The 17,967-nt window shown below is 52.2% G+C and overlaps 1 protein-coding gene across 50 annotated transcripts in view; it reads left to right on the forward strand.

Moving 5' to 3' along the window:
- The window catches only part of TACC2 (transforming acidic coiled-coil containing protein 2), a 227,829-nt gene extending 210,125 nt beyond the window's left edge, over positions 1–17,704 (forward strand). For all 50 annotated transcript variants that reach the window (XM_084992596.1, XM_084992601.1, XM_084992605.1 and 47 more), the window contains 7 exon segments: positions 3,682–3,825; positions 4,515–4,591; positions 7,092–7,135; positions 13,474–13,634; positions 13,881–13,987; positions 14,338–14,458; positions 17,149–17,704. In XM_084992596.1, the coding sequence (XP_084848722.1) occupies positions 3,682–3,825; positions 4,515–4,591; positions 7,092–7,135; positions 13,474–13,634; positions 13,881–13,987; positions 14,338–14,458; positions 17,149–17,214 (720 nt within the window). In that variant the 3' untranslated portion in view covers positions 17,215–17,704.
- Positions 17,705–17,967: the final 263 nt, after the last annotated feature.

Here is a 17,967-nt window from a genome sequence, read left to right on the forward strand (position 1 = left end):
GTATTAAGCCTCAGTGTCTGATTCCTCCAAGAGGCTTGGCCCAGAAAGGCAGATGCCGGCCTTGTCTCGGCATCAGTGGGAGAAGGAGTCAGGTTTGGGGCAACCTGTCTAGTGAATGAGCAGCCTGACATCAGAGGTTCCTCTCTTGGGCTGCTTCCAGAAGCCACCTACCCAAGACACTCCACCACATGATGACTGGATCCCACAGGAACCCTCTGAAGAGCAGTGACAGAGGGCAGGCACCTGGCTTTCAGCTGATGTGCCGGCTTTGAGGTGTGGTCATCCCCTGTAGCTTGTGTTGAGGGCTGAGGCTCTGCCTTGACCCAGTGGGAAGGAGTGGCCGGTTGTTGCTGGTGGCGCCCCCTTGTGGGAGTGGAATAGTCCCTCTGGTCTGCCGTCCTGAACTTGAGACCTGCCTGGAGGCGGCACGGGGATGAACCTACTCTCTGTCTGGCCTGGCCCCATGTGGCACCGACATCCCCACCAGGCACACCAGCAAGTGTCCGTGCTCCATGACCTTGGCCCGGCTTTCCAAGGACCGTGATCCTGCCTTGGTACCAGACATGGCAGCTTCCGCTGAGGTCTGGCAACAGGGGCTTGGCCGCAAGAGGACTGTGAGACTGGGTGATGACAGGACCACCAGCCCTTGGCTGCAGGGCCAGAAGGACTCCAGGTTATGAGGTCTGCAAGTCTGACCGGGGTGACAATGGCCTAGGGATCCTCAAAGGAGCCAAGATTTGAAGGAGTGGATTGAAGGGGTAGAAGCTGGTTCCAGAGGCCTGTCCTGTCTGAGTCATGGTCATTTCACATTTTAATCTGTGATTCTCGTGGCTTTGGGGCTCCTCTAAAGTAGCAAGTGGGAGATGATGTGAGAGAAATAAAGCTTCGATCTCAGCCTGATCTTAAAATATCAGCAAGAGACAACCCTATTAATTTCCGTTTAAAGCAATTCTTGGTTGTAAGAGAAAACAACTTAACATGTCCGATATGTGGGGAGTAATTGAAATGGCTTCTGAAGTCATCAGGCTTCTTTATTGGAAACTCCAGGCTAGTGAATCTCTGTAGCTGGTAGGAACCGCTTGCATTTACTTAGGTCATTGTTGTGTTTTGTTTTGTTTTTCAACTCCTTCCTTGTTTTACAAAGGACTTTAGGCAGCTTGAAGATCATTAATTCCTTCATTGATCATGCTTTCTGCCCAGTATGATAAAGGTAGCTTTATTTTTAATTTTTTTGTCTTTTCGTCTTTTAGGGCTGCATCCACAGCACGGCACGTGGAGCTTCCCAGGCTAGGGGTCCATTCAGAGCTGTAGCTGCTGGCCGACGCCACAGTCACAGCAATGAGGGATCTGAGCCGCATCTGCGACCTACACCACAGCTCACGGCAATGCTAGAAGATCTCTTAACCCACGGAGCAAGGCCAGGGATCGAACCTGTGTCCTCATGGACGCTAGTCGGGTTTGTTAACCGCTGAGCCACGATAGGAACGCCGATAAAGGTAATTTTAGTTCATTTTCTCTTATACATCAGAGAGCTGGATTATTTTTTTGGCCGCACCTCTGGCATATGGAAGATCCTAAGCCAGGGATCGAATCCCAGCCACAGCTGCAGCTGTGGCACTGCCAGATCCTTAACTCACTGTGCCAGGCTGGGGAATCGAACCCAAGCCACTGCAGAGACAACACCGGATCCTTTTCCTGCTGTGCCACAGCCAGAACTGCAGAGAGCTGATTTATTTTGAGTCAGAATTTAAATCTCTCTCTGGAGAACCTTTTGGCCAAATCCTAGATCCTCAGTTCTTTCGTCATCAGAGGGATCAGCATGAGTTAGATGGTGTCTAAGGTTCTTTCCATTTTGAAATTTTATTCTGATTTTTTTTTTTTTTCAAAGAACACATTGTTTAAGCTAGAGAAACAGGTTTTGTACAGCTCCTCTTCAAGTTTGTGTTTTGAACTTTCTCCATAAATGTAAATACTGAGTCTTGGTGTCATGTTCCATTTACTTTCTCAGAAGGTTCCTGTTTGACAAGTAGAAACTTGAGAACATTTCAGACAGCAGAGATTAACCCCTGCATGGGGAAGGCTCAGCACGCTGATCTGGTGGCAGCTTTCTCCTGGAAAGTCAGCCTGTCTGCTCCTGAGGGCTTTAACTTGTGTTCTGCTCAAACATCCTATAACAGAGGCCTCTTTACAACCCAAGGCTGAACGATCACATCATCCCATTGGACAGCTGGGCATGTCCCCGGGGCCTCTCTGGTTGAACTGGCGCCGCGCTCCCTTTGGAGCAGCAGCAGCCATTCTGGTCCCAACATCAAGGCCAGGCAGGGGCAGCGAAACACACCCAGCAGATGCTTGTTCCCAGACACCATAAACCACTTAGTTCATTGTGCATGTGCACCGCTAACTGATCTAACAAGGTCACCTCCAGTCCTATCCATTAAACTTGCACCTAAGCTCTCCCAAGCTCCTTCTGTGAGGCTGTAGCAGGGTAAGTGCTGTTCCCTGAATGAAGAGAGAAATACTGCTCAAGCACCTTCAAATGCACCCCCTTCCCAGTTGCTGTTGGTCCTTGAACCTCATCTGCTTCCATTTACAAGATAAGTCCTCACTGTTCTTTTTGCAAATCTCTCTCTCTCTTCTGTACCTCAGGGTTGTGTTCATGGCTCTGTTTCTCATACATTTCACAGGGAAGAATCAGCTGCCCTCCACCTGTTAGACCCCCGGTACTTCACATCGAATGAGACCCTCGTAAGCAGGGTGGAGGGTGGCCTTGGCACCCACGATGGGCCAGGAGGTTAATGAATAGGACGGAGGGTGTGATTGGTTTGGCGTTTCTTTTGCAGTAGAACTAGATTGACAACCCCGCTGTGCCGGTTGCCGACGCTCCTAACACTGCATTTTGAGTGTGTTGGAAATTGCCAAGCATTTGTGTCAGTAAGCACAGACCTGGCCTCCCTCCCAGGAGGCTGGTGACTGTCCAGCATCCGTCGTGGGGGGCGGGGAATCACACCGCTTGTCTAGGGTCTTATCAGCAAACGTGGATCATTGTCAGTGATGTAGGCTTCAGTTTTTCCTTTGACACTGTCTCTCCAGCCTAACTCTTAGCTTTCAGCATCCAGAAACTAGCTCGTTGAAGGTGGTGTTGGTTGACAGCTACCGTTGGCTCAAGCTTTGCGTGAATCATATCCTTTCGAATGGAGCTAAACAAATGCCCCCTGAATTGAAATGTGGACAGTCTTTAAAAAATGATCAGATCTGTGGTTATTCAAAACCAGCCAAACTTAGAGTAGAATTCAATACCGTTCACCCTTGGGCTTTTATTTTGAAAGCGGAGCCTGCTGGAGGATGACCTTGGTTCTTCTGGGCTGTGCCTAAATGCCTCTGTGTCTGATACACGGCAGTGATAAACGGGCACCAGACATGCTTGACTCCAGGGACTGGGCGTGGGGGGCGGAGGGGGAGGCAGCCATTAGCCCTTTTGTCCGCCTCTGCAGGTGCCAAATGACAGGTGTCCCTAGAGCGCATCCAGCATGTCCCCCATTCGTTAGTCTCAGCGTTTTCTCATACTTTTTGACGTTCTCTGTTTCAAAACCATACAACTGACCCATTCATGAGAGGATGGATGCAGTGCACTCTGTCACAGGCTGGATGTTAACTTTTTAAAACTGAAACACCATTCCACAGAGAGAAGCTACTCACCCAACAGATGTCTCCATCTCCAAAACAGCCTTGTACTCCCGCATCGGGTCGGCCGAGGTGGAGAAACCTGCGGGCCTTCTGTTCCAGACGCCGGATCTGGACTCTGCACTCCAGATCGCCAGGGCAGAGGTACTGCGGCCGATGTGTGGCTTGGCGAAGGCAAGATCAGCCTGGGTGCCCCGGGAAAAGCTCTGGTTGTAAATAAATACATGTACCCACAGGGAGTTCCCATTGTGGCTCTGCAGGTTAAGAACCTGACTCGTATCCATGAAGATGTGGGTACGATCCCTGCCTCTCTCAGTGGGTTAAGGAGCCCGCGTGGCTGTGGCTGTGGCATAGGCTAGCAGCTACAGCTCTGGTTTGGCCCCTAGCCTGGGAATCTCCATATGTCGCAAGTGCAGCACCCCCCTGCCCAAAATGGCAATAAATAAATAAATAAATAATATATGTACCCACAGCCCACAAAGCCAGCAACTTTGGACATAGATGTTTCCTCTGTGGCCGGTTGGGGGGCTGGGGGTGCCAACAGGCTTGTGATCTTGGACACTATTGTTTGACAATCTTTGATTGACCTGGTCTGATTTACAGCAAAAAAAGCACACGCCTTTTAGTGGCTCTCCGTGGGCATTGTGCAAGCCTGATCTTTGGCTTCTTTCTGTCTCATGCTTGGGGACATGCTCTCAGTACAGTTATTTATAAACATAGCAAGTTTTAATTCCATTTTTATTCAGTGTCTCCTTGTCTTGGCCCGTGAATTGCTCAGATCTGAATTCCCTCCTCTGGGGCCAACGCCTTCCTTTTCTTCTCCCTGATACTAGATCATAACCAAGGAGAGAGAGGTCTCAGAGTGGAAAGATAAATATGAAGAAAGCAGACGGGAAGTGATGGAAATGAGGTGAGTTGGGATGCTCGGGTTTCCTGGTACCTGGGGGATGCCTACCTGTGGTTTCATGATCACTGGAGCTGCTGTGGCTCATGGACAGTGTCCTATATGAAAGCTTTCCTTTATTTCACAAGGCTCATATTGTCACAAAAGTATTCCTGGTGTATTACTACTATCAAAATACCATGTGTGGAGTTCCCCTGTGGCTCAGAAGGTTAAGAACCCAACATAGTATCCGTGAAGATGTGGGTTTGATCCCTGGCTTCGGTGGGTTAAGGATCTCGTGTTTCCGCAAGCTATGGCTCGGATCTGGCGTTGCTGTGGCTGTAGTGTAGGCTGGCAGCTGCAGCTCCAATTTGACGCCTAGCTTGGGAACTTCCATGTGCCAAAGGTGCAGCCTTAAAAAGGAAAAAAAATTACATATATATAAAACACCAACAATTTCTAAAAATTGGGAGTTCCCTGGTGGCTCAGTGGGTTAAGGATCTGATGTCACTGCTGTGGTTCAGGTTCAGTCTCTGGCCCAGGAACTTCTGCATGCTGCAGATGTGGCAAGAAAAACAAACATCAAAAAAACCAGAACATGTGCATGAGTTAATGTAATCAAATAAACGTGTATATGTACAAAGAAAAACACGGAGTTCCCGTTTGTGGCTCAGTGGTTAACGAACCCAGCGTGTGTGTGTGTGTGTGTGTGTGTGTGTATACAAAGAAAAACAAGGAGTTCCCGTTTGTGGCTCAGTGGTTAACGAACCCAACTAGTATCCATGAGGATGCAGGTTTGACCCCTGGCCCTGCCCAGTGAGTTAAGGATCTGATGTTGCTGTGAGCTGAGGTGTAGGTCGCAGACTCAACTCAGATCCTTCATTGCTGTGGCTGTGGTGGAGGCCGGCAGCTACAGCTCCAATACGACCCCTAGCCTGGGAACCTCCATGTGCCTTGAGTGTGGCCCCCCAAAAAAACAAACACTAAGGAAGACAAATCTCCTATTCAGCCTCTGGTTCCACACCTCTCAGCTGACTGAGAGGTACATTTCTGGTAATTTTTCCAAGAATTTTCCATTTCTTCAAAATGGGAATGTGGAAATGTACATTATCCAACACTCTTTTTAACTTTGCGTAACTTGGACAGATTTTTATACATCTCGACCTTACTGTTCAACAGTCCTTGGAAGGGTCTAACATAATTAATTTCACTCAGTGGATAAACATTTCGGGTGTCTCCCAAATTTCCCTTGAATGATTTATTCTAATTTGCTGCATATCGTCATGGAAGTATGACAGGTACCACATGGTACATACCTGTTGTGTGCCGAACGCTGTGCTTTTGGCTGGGGGGGCTCCGGCGAGTGCTGCCTGCTATGGTAGGGTTTCAGGTGTCACCAGCTGGCACGGTGGCACTAGTGTCTGGTGGCCTAAACGTCAGGCCTGCTGGCCTCTGGAGCCAGACCAGGTAGAAATCAGGCTTTGCTTCCCGGCTGCTTCTGAGCCTCTTACTTAACTCTGCACCTGGCTTCTCCTCCTCTGTAAGATGGGGTGCATCACAGGGCCTGGAGGAGGTGGAGCCTAAGGATTATGGCCAAAGGCTCCAGAGTTGATGCCTTGGTTTGAGTCCTGCTCTGCCACGTTGTAGCCCTGGGATTCTGGGAAGGTTCCTGAATGACCTTGTGTAACACACCAGGACACCACTTCTTAGGGTCATTGTGAGAATGAGATGAAAACACAGCACAGCTGGGCAGCTTCAGGCCCCCGGTCTCCCAGTCCTTCCGAAAGCTGCCACCCAGCTATGGAATGGATTGATGTTTGTTTTGGAAGAAGATTCAGATAAGATCTTATGGAGTTCTAAAGAGAAATCAGGCTAGGCTTCCTGGAGGAGGTAGCCCTTGAATTGGACACATTTTCTATTTGGTGAAAATAGAGGGGAGAAGTCAAGGTCATAGAGGCGAGAAAGCGTAGAGCAGACAGGAAATCATGTGATCTTATTGACCCACTGTGTTCACGAGATGGCCCGGAAAAGAGGTAAGTTTGATAAGAAAGATCAGGCCCAGGTGGCTGGGCTGAGGTTGGAGGGGAGTGAGCCCTCGAGGTGGGAGCCACCTGTGACACAGGCTTGTCCTCCTGGACTATGGTCAGTCTGTTCACGTCCTGCACTGGGGGCCTCGCATGTGAAGTTAAAAACCATTGTGTTGGAGTTCCTGTTGTGGCTCAGTGGTAATGAGCCCGACTAGTATCCATGAGGATGTGGGTTCGACCCCTGGCCTGGCTCAGTGGGTTCTAAGGATCCGGCATTGCTGTGAGCTGTGGTGTAGGTTGCAGACACGGCTTGGATAGGGTGTTGCTGTGGCTGTGGCGTAGGCCAGCAGCTGCAGCTCAGATTTGACCCCTAACCTGGAACTTCTATGCTGCAGGTGTGGCCCTAAAAAGCAAAGAAGTAAAATAAATAAATAAAAAATAAAATAAAATAAAAGCCATTCTGTTACCATCGTTCCAACTCATTTTCCCTTCTCTTACAGGAAAATAGTGGCCGAGTATGAGAAGACCATCGCCCAAATGATAGGTGGGTGTCGCTTCTACACCACGGGGTGGGCTTGGAAGGTAGAGACTCGGAGTGTGTTCCTCTCAGGCCCCTCCTGGAGGATGCAACCCTGTAGGGAAGGACCAGGACATCCCCGAATCTGGCTCTGGCCCAGGGCCGTGCGGCTGGGGACCTCCTGCAAACACCTGCTCGTGTGTCCCTTCACCTGAATTATTCCTGCCTGTAGGGGGCCGAGGCCGTCCCCAGGGCCACTGTTCACTCCAGCCAGGGTGGCCCACCCCCTGGCGAGGAGATTTGAGTTGGTTCCCAGGATGTTTGGGGGCTTTTTTGCTCCTGGGAGAGAATTGGATCTCTAAAATCAAATCTCTAAACCCTGATTTAGTTTAGAGGCAAGCAAAAAAAATATACCACTCAGCCTTCAAATAAGCGTATAAGGGCACAGATAGCAGAGCACGTGGCAGTCCAGCCGCCCGCCCCTCTTAACTGATCACAGCACCACGCGTTCTCCCCAAGCTTGGACCCCGCCTCGGAATGCGTCTTAACAGCGCATCTCTGGCAGCCAGTACTGACCATCGCTTTGGCTGCAGTAAAAGAAGGTCTCAAGTTTCAAGTCATAAACACCTGGGTCTTTTTTTTTTTTTTTTTGTCTTTTTGCCATTTCTTGGGCCGTTCCCAAGGCATATGGAGGTTCCCAGGCTAGGGGTCCAATCGGAGCTGTAGCCACCGGCCTATGCCACAGCCACAGCAACGCGGGATCCGAGCCACGTCTGCAGCCTACACCACAGCTCACGGCAACGCCGGATCGTTAACCCACTGAGCAGGGGCAGGGACCGAACCTGCAACCTCATGGTTCCTAGTCGGATTCGTTAACCACTGCGCCACGACGGGAACTCCTTTTCTTTTCTTTTTAATAATGAGAAAAGACCTTGCAGAAGTTCTAAGCCCAAGTCTGTTCACTAATGGTCACTATTCAAAAATGATGCTATGACTCTAGGGCTGAGGTGTGGAGTTTTCGTTTATCTCTTTGCTTAGGTCCCAGTTTATTATTTTTATTTTTATTTTTTTTAATTGCAAAGTGCATATGCTCCCTGCAAACCACAATTGCTGGGTCCAAACTTGCTGCTGTTTTAGCAGGGGACCCCTCATCATCTTAGACGTTTGGTTATGAGTCACACCGCACCTGCAGCTTTTGCCCCACGATAAAGAGGATGGCAGCCTTGGGAACAGTGCAGAAGCCAAGCATTGAGTGCTTTCCATTCACAGAAGCTTTCATTGTGGTTTATTATGATAAAAGTCATTTCTCCCAGAGCTCAGGGGGAAGCCCATTGGGCTGTTTCTGAGGATCAGCCTCATGTGTGCATTTTATCACAGGAAACCTCTTCGTGAAATTGGTGTGAGAATCGAGTACATATGGATGAGAGAGAAAACAAAACTCTTGGAACTAAAACTGCTGAGAAAGGTGGTCAGAGGCAGGATTTGGGGGGAGTTCCCGTCGTGGCGCAGCAGAAACGAATCCGACTAGGAACCATGAGGTTGCAGGTTTGATCCCTGGCCCTGCTCAGTGGGTTAAGGATCCAGCGTGGCCGCGAGCTGTGGTGTAGGTCGCAGACACAGCTTGGATCCTGCGTTGCTGTGGCTGTGGTGTAGGCCAGCGGCTACAGTTCTGATTAGACCCCCCAGCCTGGGAACCTCCATATGCCTCAGGTGTGGCCCTAAAAAAAAAAGAAGGCAGGATTTGTATCTTCCAACATGGAGTGTCTGGCAAGCTGAGCGCAACCTTTCAGCCTCCTGGAGTCTTGGGACGTGAAGTCATCCTTCAGATGTACACGGCTCATCTGGAAACATCCTGTTGGACCTCGGAGTCAAACAGTTCTGTTTTGCCTCTTGGTGACGATGTTTAGGCCATTGTTGAAAGGACATGAGCCCTGTCAGAAGGCTGCTCAGAGCCACCAGATATTTTTGCTTAGCCAACAATTTTTTTTTTTTTTTTTTTAATCTTAGGGCTGCTTCTGCAGCACATGGAGGTTCCCTGGCTGGGGGTCGAATCAGAGCTATAGCTGCCAGCCTACACCACAGCTCACGGCAACGCCGGATCCGTAATCCACTGAGTGAGGCCAGGGATCAAACTCGCGTCCTCATGGATACTAGTCAGGTTCATTACCGCTGCGCCACAGCGGGAACTCCTCAGCACTCTAGTGACATAAGTGGCCTGTCCTTGGGCTAACAGAAGAGTATTCGACCCTGCCGCCTTCTTTGCTGCATATTTGCGGGTGACAGTCTGTACAACAGCTGAGGAGGGCGTGGATCCCTGACTCCAGGAATCAAGGCCACACTCACCTCTCCATTCCCTGCCCCCACCCCACGCCACCCCCAGACCTGGTGTGTTTGGCCCGAGGGTCCTTCTCTTCAGGAGCTGTGCAGCCGCCCCCGTTGGGCAGCTTCCTGTGCGGGGTGTTTGAGTGCTCTCCAGGTCACTCCTGGGGCCCCCCAGCACCCCCGGCTGGAAGCAGCACTGTCACCCCAGCAATGCCACTCTGTGTGTCCGCCCCTCGTTCTGCCCTCCCCGTCCGCCCTCACTGTCTTCTTCACCCTCCGTCCCCAGAGCTGTTCTCATCCGAGGGGTGACGCGTTGGTGGGTGTCATCAGTCAGTCACTGTGGCAGGTCGCCAGGTAGGGCCACTGTCAATGTCAGGGTCCTCCCTTGCAGAGGAGGGTCTGAGGCTGTGGCACGGCTGGAACTCGCCATTGCCCGGGGTGGGGCCCACCTTTCTGGGCAGGAAACAACACCCATATGTCTCATCTGGATTCTGGATCTTTCTTCTTTCCCACTCACCTACCCAGCATCCCTCGTGGAAGGGGGGACAACACGGGCCCAGAGAGCTTGGCAGTTCAGGGCCCAGAGGGAAAGGACTAGCATTTTGAAGTCAAAACCAATTTCCATCCCCTGCACTCGCCCTTCCTGGCTCCCGTCTGGCTCCCGGGCTTCCGTTTAACCTTCGCCCCTGCTCCACGCCAGCGTGACATCTGTCCTGCCATCATTGTCCATTCATGTCACATTCCTAAAGAGACTATGTTTCATTAAGTTCAGATACTGACTATTCAGAGTTCGGAACAAAAAGGGATTTCTGTGCTTTCTGCATTCCAGGTTGTTGCGACTGATTTTTTTTCTGCTTTTCTAACAACTGCCCTGATTCTCTGTTTTGCTTCCATTTTCTGTTGCTTCTTGCCCTTTGCTTGCAAAACAAACAGGCAAGCCTGGTAAGTAAATGCTTTTTCACCTAATTTGACACCCGCCCATTGCACCCCTATTTGTTTGTGTTTCTATTTTGGTTACTTTGGCTTTTGTGTATTGGCTGCATTCCCCACATGGTTTAATAGTGTTTTGCCTGAAAAAGCCAGAAAGTCTCGAGGGCCATTGTTTTATTGTTGTGTCTAGAGCATCCTGGGTTTTGAGCTGATTTCCTGACTCCAAGAACTTAATAGCATTTGAAATGTATAAAAAGGTGTGTGTGAAGCAGTCTCTCCTCCTTAGCCTCCTGGGAACTGGGAAATTCAATTTTTACAAGGGTTATGGCGGGGGAGGGGGCGGGAAGGAAAGCCTTGAGGCAGCCTTCGTCTCAGATCCAGGAAATCAGATGGACTCCGTTTGATAAATGGCTCCTTCGCCAAAAGCCAAAGTGAAATGTATACGTGGCCTGAAACCAGCCCAGAGTGTGCATTGTTCACTTTGCTGAGAACTAAGGAAGCAGCTCAAATGCAAAGAATAAAAAGAGGCGTTTGGTCCCCGGTGGAACTTTGAAACACCCTTTCTGTTTAGGAGTCGAGAGGTAACGAGCAGAGAGCTGGCGGCTCTGTTCTCACCCTGTGTTGAAAAGCTCCCCCGTCACGGGTCCCTGTGACTTGACCTTGTACTGGTTCGTGGGAGGCAGTGATGCTGTGGATGACGGGTCACCGATACCAAGTTCTCACTGTGTCGAGGGCTTTATATTTAACCTCCCTCCAAATGTCGTGAGATGTGGAGTTCCTGCTGTGGCACAACGGGATTGGCAGCCCCTTGGGAGCGCTGGGACGCAGGTTCGATCCCCAGCCTGGCATGGTGGGTTAAGGATCTGGCGTTGCCACAGTGGCAGCTTAGCTCACACCTGCAGCTCAGATCTGATCCCTGGCTGGGGAACTCTATGTGCCTTGGGGCGGCCAACAAAGAAAAAAGAAAGTCATCAGATAAATACTGAGATTCCCCTGTTTCAAGTGTGGAGGCCAGAGCTTAAAGACTCTGCCCAGGGCCAGAGAGCTGGGGAGTACCAGCCAGGACTGGATGCTGGGCTGTCAGACTCTGGCGCCTGGGGCTTCACCTCTACCCTGGTGGCAGGAGCTCTGAGAGGCAGGCTTGGGGGACCTCAGGCATCTTCCAGGCCTGTGGTTCTCCAAATGGGGTCCCTGAGCCAGCCGCCTCGGCATCACTGGGGAACTTGTCACAGACTCAGATCCTCGGCCCCACCCCAGACCGAGGGGAGCAGACCCCACTGGTGGGTGCAGCCGTCTGTTTGAACTCACCCCCAGCTGATCAGGATGTGCACGGACGTGTGAGAAGCCCCTCATTTTGGAAATGAAGCCCTGGGACCTCGCATGCAGACTTCTCGAGCAAGTTTATGTCAGGGCTGGAGCCGAAAGCAGGATGTGGCCCCTGTTAGGCACGCTTGCCTCCTTCCCATACACAAGAGTGTCCCTGATGTCAGGACCCAGAAAGGTGCCCGTGGAAGGAAAAAGAACCCAAAGCCACAGCCCCCCACGTTTAAGGGAGCCGTGTCCTTCCAGGTCTGTTACTAAGAGGCCCAGGTGGAGATGCGGTTGTGAGCATGGCTTGGGTTCGGGTCTGGTTCTGGCTCTGCTGCGTCCCCAGTGTGGAGGTGTCCTGTGAACCAGACACTGTCCTGGGCCTGGGACACACGGCAGTGGACAAAGACTCGGGGCCTCACCCCCATGGAGCGTGCCTTCTCTGTGCACACGTGCGCGCGCGTGCACACACACACACACACACACACACACACACACCCCTCATATAACAATAAGGAGTGGCCACTGCGGGGAGGGAGCAGAGAGGAGGCGATTCCCTGCACCCCACCCCTGGGTGCAGGAAAGGCCTCGCTGAGGAAGGCACCGCAGTGCTGAGCCCTGAGGCCTGGGGGGGCAGAGAGCAGAGTGTGTGGGGCAGGAGTTTGGACTTTATTGCCGGGCCGGGGGAGGCCGCTGGGGTGTGGTGACGCGGTTTGGACTTCTGGAAGCTCAGCCTGGCTGCCAGGCACTGGCTTAGGAGCACTGAAAGGAGAGAACTGTCAGCCCAGCGCCCGACTCGGGCAAGCCCAGGGCACACCGGCCGCTGCTCTCCTCAAGGCTGTGCCACCCATCCTCCCGCCTGCCCAGGTGACCTGGAGTCAAGGAAGGACAGGAGCTCCAAGCGGGGGTGGGGGGGCGTTCTCCCTCTCTGCTGTCAGCAAAGTACCAGAAAGATCTGAACAAGTGGCTCCTTGCCTACCCAGACCAACGATGGCTTAATGTGCAGAACAGAGAGAGGCGAGGGGCTTTTCTGCAGAGTGGTCCGTGAAAGCCTTGCCCATCAATGTGGGGGGCTTTGAAAGGCTCATATTAGCTTGTGATGGCCTAGAGGGGGGGGCTTGGGGACAGAGCGGTCCCTTCACCTGGATCAGTCAGTCCAAACTGGACCAGAATTTAATTCTTTCGTGCCTCACTGAGAAAGTCACTTTGACAGAAATAGCTCCATTTTCTTAGGAGTTAAGACACCTGCCCCATCAAAGGAAGGGTTCGTTTTTTGTGTGGAGCAGAATTTCAGGGCGACAGTTATGTGGCCTTTGGGCTCATGGGATATTTTAAGGATGGTGAAACTTCCTTCTTTTTCAGTGACTGTTTTCTTTAGCTTGATAACACTAGGAAGGCCAGCCCCTCACAGCTCAATCTACAGCATCTTTCAGTCTTGCCCAACACAAAATTCCGTAGTGATGGATTTTCACCTATGGATCAGTCTGTGTGTGGCACCAACCAAGAAGAAACACCAGGGTCTCCAAGATAGATGTTTAAGGGGTGGCGTCAAGGTTAAAGAAGACTGGTTAATTTCTGACATCTGATGATGCCCGGGCTCAGGTCTGGGATGCTTAGGCTGTGGATTTTGTTCCTTTAGAGGCAGAGGCTGGGTGGGCTCCGGGGAAGTGTCCATCCTGACAACAAGCCAAGGTCTGGGATGGCCCCCTGGTCAGGCCAAGTTGCATCTGAGGCCTCAGCTGGCCCCATAGACCAGGTCGGGATCCCCTGGGCCCCATCCCTTTGTTCCTTGTGTCTCCTGCCAGAGGATGAACAGAGGGAGAAGTCAGTCTCCCACCAGACGGTCCAGCAGCTGGTCCTGGAGAAGGAACAAGCCCTGGCCGACCTGAACTCAGTGGAGAAGTCTCTGGCCGATCTCTTCAGGAGATACGAGAAGATGAAGGAGGTCCTGGAGGGTTTCCGAAAGGTGTGTTGGTGTTCGGGGCCGGAGCAGGAGGGATGCGCCTGGGGCAGGGCGGGGGGTGGGAGCGGGTCGGCAGAGATGTGGGGGGTTCTGGATGGAAGGCTGTGCCCCCCAGCTGGGGCAACCCCCAACCCCTGGGGGCTTGGACTCAGCCGTCCGCGGTTACATCTGCATCTGCGAGTTCGTGGGGTTCCCAGCGCTCCTTGGCATTTCTTCTGTGGCCTTGACCCCTGGCCTTTGTCGTGTCAGAATGAAGAGGTGCTGAAGAAATGTGCACAGGAGTACCTGTCCCGGGTGAAGAAGGAGGAGCAGAGGTACCAGGCCCTGAAGGTGCATGCAGAGGAGAAGCTGGACAGGTACTGCCACGCAGGGTCTGCCCCCAAGGGCTGCTTGGCAGCCCCAGCATTGGCTTGGGCGGGGTGGATGAGTCCAAGTGCATTTTGCAATCGTTCAAAGTCAGCATGCACTCTGCATGCACGTTTTGATAAGTCAGGGATGTGTGTTATAATTTCCAGGGTTCCCGCCCAGAGCACCTCAGTATCACAGGGATGGCCGTTCCCATGGCTCCTGTGCTCCGGCCCCTGTTTCAGGCAGCTGGAGCCGGAGGCTTGGTTCGCCCTGCCGAGTTGGGAGGAGGAAGGCGGGAGGCACCTACAGGCAAAGGGTGATCATTTCTGAACCCCCTCCCCCTCCCCCCGGCCTGCAGGGCCAACGCCGAGATCGCCCAGGTCCGAGGCAAGGCCCAGCAGGAGCAAGCTGCCTACCAGGCCAGTCTGCGGAAGGAGCAGCTGCGAGTGGATGCTCTGGAAAGAACGCTGGAGCAGAAGGTAAGAGGCCCAGGCGGCTGCATCCAAGTGTGCGAGGTACGGGGATGGGGGGGCGGTGCTGGCCACATGCTCAGAGGCTGGGCTTCCCTGCGCCCACGGCAGCTCTGGGACAACCTGCACATCAGCACACTCCCTGTCAAGTTCATGCTTCTTGGGCGTGGCCTCATTCTCCCTCTGAGGCTGGCCTCGTTTCTGCCTTTCCTGGAATTGCTGCCTGCTGGGGTGGGATGGGGGGGTGTTTTTGCCGTCTTTCATTTCTTTTTGACGTTTCTTCATTTGTCAAATATTTACTCAGCACCTACAGTGTGCCAGGCATATACTCTAACCCCTGCATCCAGCGAGCTTCCTGGCGAGTGGATGGTACCCACCCATCCGGCAACGCCCCCAACTCCCTGGGCAGCTGGTGCAGAATGTGGGCAGTGCCAGGGTCAGAAGGCCCCCAGGTGTCCTTATTTCTGTGGGTGGTGGGGAGCCTTCCAAGGTCCCTCGGCTTGTCCCTGGGTTTCTTCATGTCCCTTGGAGCCCGTGGTCCACTCTCCACACTGTCTCCCTTGGTGTCCACACGAGAAGCCCCAGGAGTCCGGGGCTCTGATGCTGCATGAATGGGGACCAGGCAGCGTGTGCCAGGCAGGCCCCTCCCTGGGTGTGTTTGCAGATGTACAGCCTCACTCTGGTTGATTTACTGAGCCTTAGGATTCCCAGCGTGGCTGTCAGAGAGCCCAGCGGCCCTGGGGACAGCCCCTCTCCTGCGGCGATCACCCGAGTCTCCCGTAAAGAGCTTTAAGCCACGTGAAGGGGATGGTATCTGTTTTCAGGAGACTGAGAAGCAGGACTGCCCCAGGGTAGCGGTTAGGTGAAGGCGGGCATCACTCGGTGAAGTGAGCTGGGCCTTTCGCCCAGGGAGCTGAGCCCCGCGATGGGGCGGTTTCCAGGTGGTGTCCTGATGCTGTCAGGATGGAGCTTGGAGAACCTCCAAGAATCCATAGCTAGTGGGTCTGCGAGTGCCTTTCAGTCACAGTCCCTGCACGTTGAGTCTCAACTGTACGGGAGCCAGAGGCAGATCTGAATTTGCATTCCAGATGTGTCACGCCTAACCAGCCGTGTGACCTTACGCGCAATGTTTAACCTCAGTTCTCTCACCGAAGAGTAAGGGGGTCCAGTCCGTAACGGCTCCCGGGAGTTCCTGTCATGGCACAGCGGAAACAAATCTGATCAGCATCCATGAGGATGTGGGTTCGATCCCTGGCCCCGCTCAGTGGTTTAAGGAGCCGGGTGTTGCTGTGGCTGTGGTGCAGGCCAGCAGCTGCACCTCCGATTCCACCTTTAGCCTGGGAACATCCATATGCCGTGGGTGCAGCCCTAAAAAGCAAATAATAATAATAATAATAATAATGGCCTCGGTTAAGGGTCTGTGGCCAAGAAGTGAGTGAGACCACAGGGCTTGGGCTGGGTCTGCCTGGTGATGGGTACGTGGAATGCACTCCAGTAAGATGAAGAGTCACCCCAGCGGGGCAGTCGTAGTAATTTCAGCAGTAGTGGCTGGTCCCGGCAGAGCCCCATTTTCCAGCAGGCATTTCAGTGCCTCCAAGAGCTGTAAACCCTAGACAGGAGATCGGCCGAGGAGATGTGCCAGGCGGGGCCCTCCCAGCGGGGCTGGCAGCAGGGCCACAGCCAGGACCGAACCTCTCTTCCGCTCAGGAGGCCGGATGCCTCCCAAGCACAGGCCCAGGGACGAGTATCACCTGGAGCCCAGCCTGGAAACACAGGCCACATGGCCCTAGGCTGGATTGCGGCTCAGGAGGCTCCAAGGTTTCCGGGAAGGGCCTCAATACAGCCTCAGGGAACAGGCTTGTGATCGAGACTTGACTGCCATGGGGACCTCAAGGAAAAGCTGGCTGCAGGATGTTCCTGGGATATTGGAAAGATCTAGCCCCTTGGGGAGGGCCCTTCAGAACGGGCTGTTGAGCACATCAGCACCAGGCCTTGCAGCTATCCCCATGCAATGCCACCGCTGTCCACGTGGAGGCGTCACCCCATTGGAGCCCTCTTCCTGGAGACTGGAGAGTGTGGGCAGATCCCTGCTTCGGGATGAGATGAGCACAGGGTTGGTTCCTCTTGACGGAGCTTCACAGGACCTGCAAGGTGTAGCCTGAGGGGCACCTGAAAACGCCTTGCACCTGCCCCGCCTCTCTCCACAGCCCTTGTCTCCACAGCACCCCCACTTGGCATCCTCTGAATGATGCTAGGGAACCCATCCAAGGGGGAAGGCCTAACCCCTCTGGTGGCATTTCTCAAAAAAGCCCAGCCCATCCTTTTGTGCGCATGTCCTTGGAGGCAGATAAATGGAAGAGAAGCCGTATCCGTTAAGCCTTTACCGGATGCTGGTCACTGTGCTGGGGACCTTTACATTTCTTAACTCATCTAATTCTCAGGGAGAGGGATGTTAGCATCCACACCCAAGGGAGAAGGAAGTCAGGGCTCAGAGAGGTTGTGTAACGTGCCTAAGGTCACACAGCTGGAGCTAGGATGTACAGATTGTGTGGCCCCAGGTCATTTTTCTCACTGTTTTCAATAACCAAGCCACTCAGAGGACCCCGTGCTCCTAAAAAGTCCAATGACCATTCCGATTGGCTTGATTTCAAACAAGCAGGAGGTTTTAGCAGCCTCTTTTTTTTTGTCTTCACTTGCAGAATAAAGAGATAGAAGAACTCACCAAGATTTGCGATGAACTGATTGCCAAAATGGGGAAAAGCTAACTTTGAACCAAATGTTTGGACTTGACCGTTGCGTGCAATATGACCGTCGGCACACTGCTGTCCCCTCCGGTGACGTGGGCAGATTCTGTTTTCACTTTTTCGTATGCACTACTGTATTTCCTTTCTAAATAAAGTTGATTTGATTGTATGCAGTACTAAGGAGACGATCAGAATTTCTTGCTATTGGTTTGCATTTTCCTAGTATAATTCATAGCAAGTTGACCTCAGAGTTCCTGTATCAGGGAGATTGTCTGATTCGCTAATAAAAGACAAATCGCTGACCTTGGCCTTGCCCTTTGTACATGAGTTTCCAGGGTGAGCGCTTTTGGATTTACTATGATCATGTACAGCTTGCAAAGGAACTCTTGCCTTAAGGAGTGTAAACTTGATCCGCATTTGCTGATTTGTTTAAAAAAAAAAAGAAAAGAAAATGCATGTTTCAAATAAAATTCTCTATTGTAAATAAATTTTTTTCTTTGGATCTTGGCAATAAGCGTGGCTCTGATTTATTTTCTGGGAAGGGTTGAGTCTTTTCTTGCCTTTGTTAAATTCTATCAGATTTGGCCTTGCCCTCTTCTCTGTCCGGGCTCCCTTTTCAGTCCACAGATTTAAATAACATTTCCTTGGTTATCGTGGCTGTGTGTGTAAGATGGAGCAATTGAGAAATTTATTGACTCACTCCTTAAATAATTAAGTGAGCGTATTGAATCGGCTTAGCTTTTGTTTTTACCAGTTCTCTTTGGCTAAAAGGGG

The sequence above is a fragment of the Sus scrofa genome, chromosome 14 (assembly GCF_054392235.1).
Source record: "Sus scrofa isolate SSC_HxYL_T2T_F1_AM1 chromosome 14, Sscrofa_HxYL_maternal_Yorkshire_Landrace_v2.0, whole genome shotgun sequence".
Taxonomy (NCBI): domain Eukaryota; kingdom Metazoa; phylum Chordata; class Mammalia; order Artiodactyla; family Suidae; genus Sus; species Sus scrofa.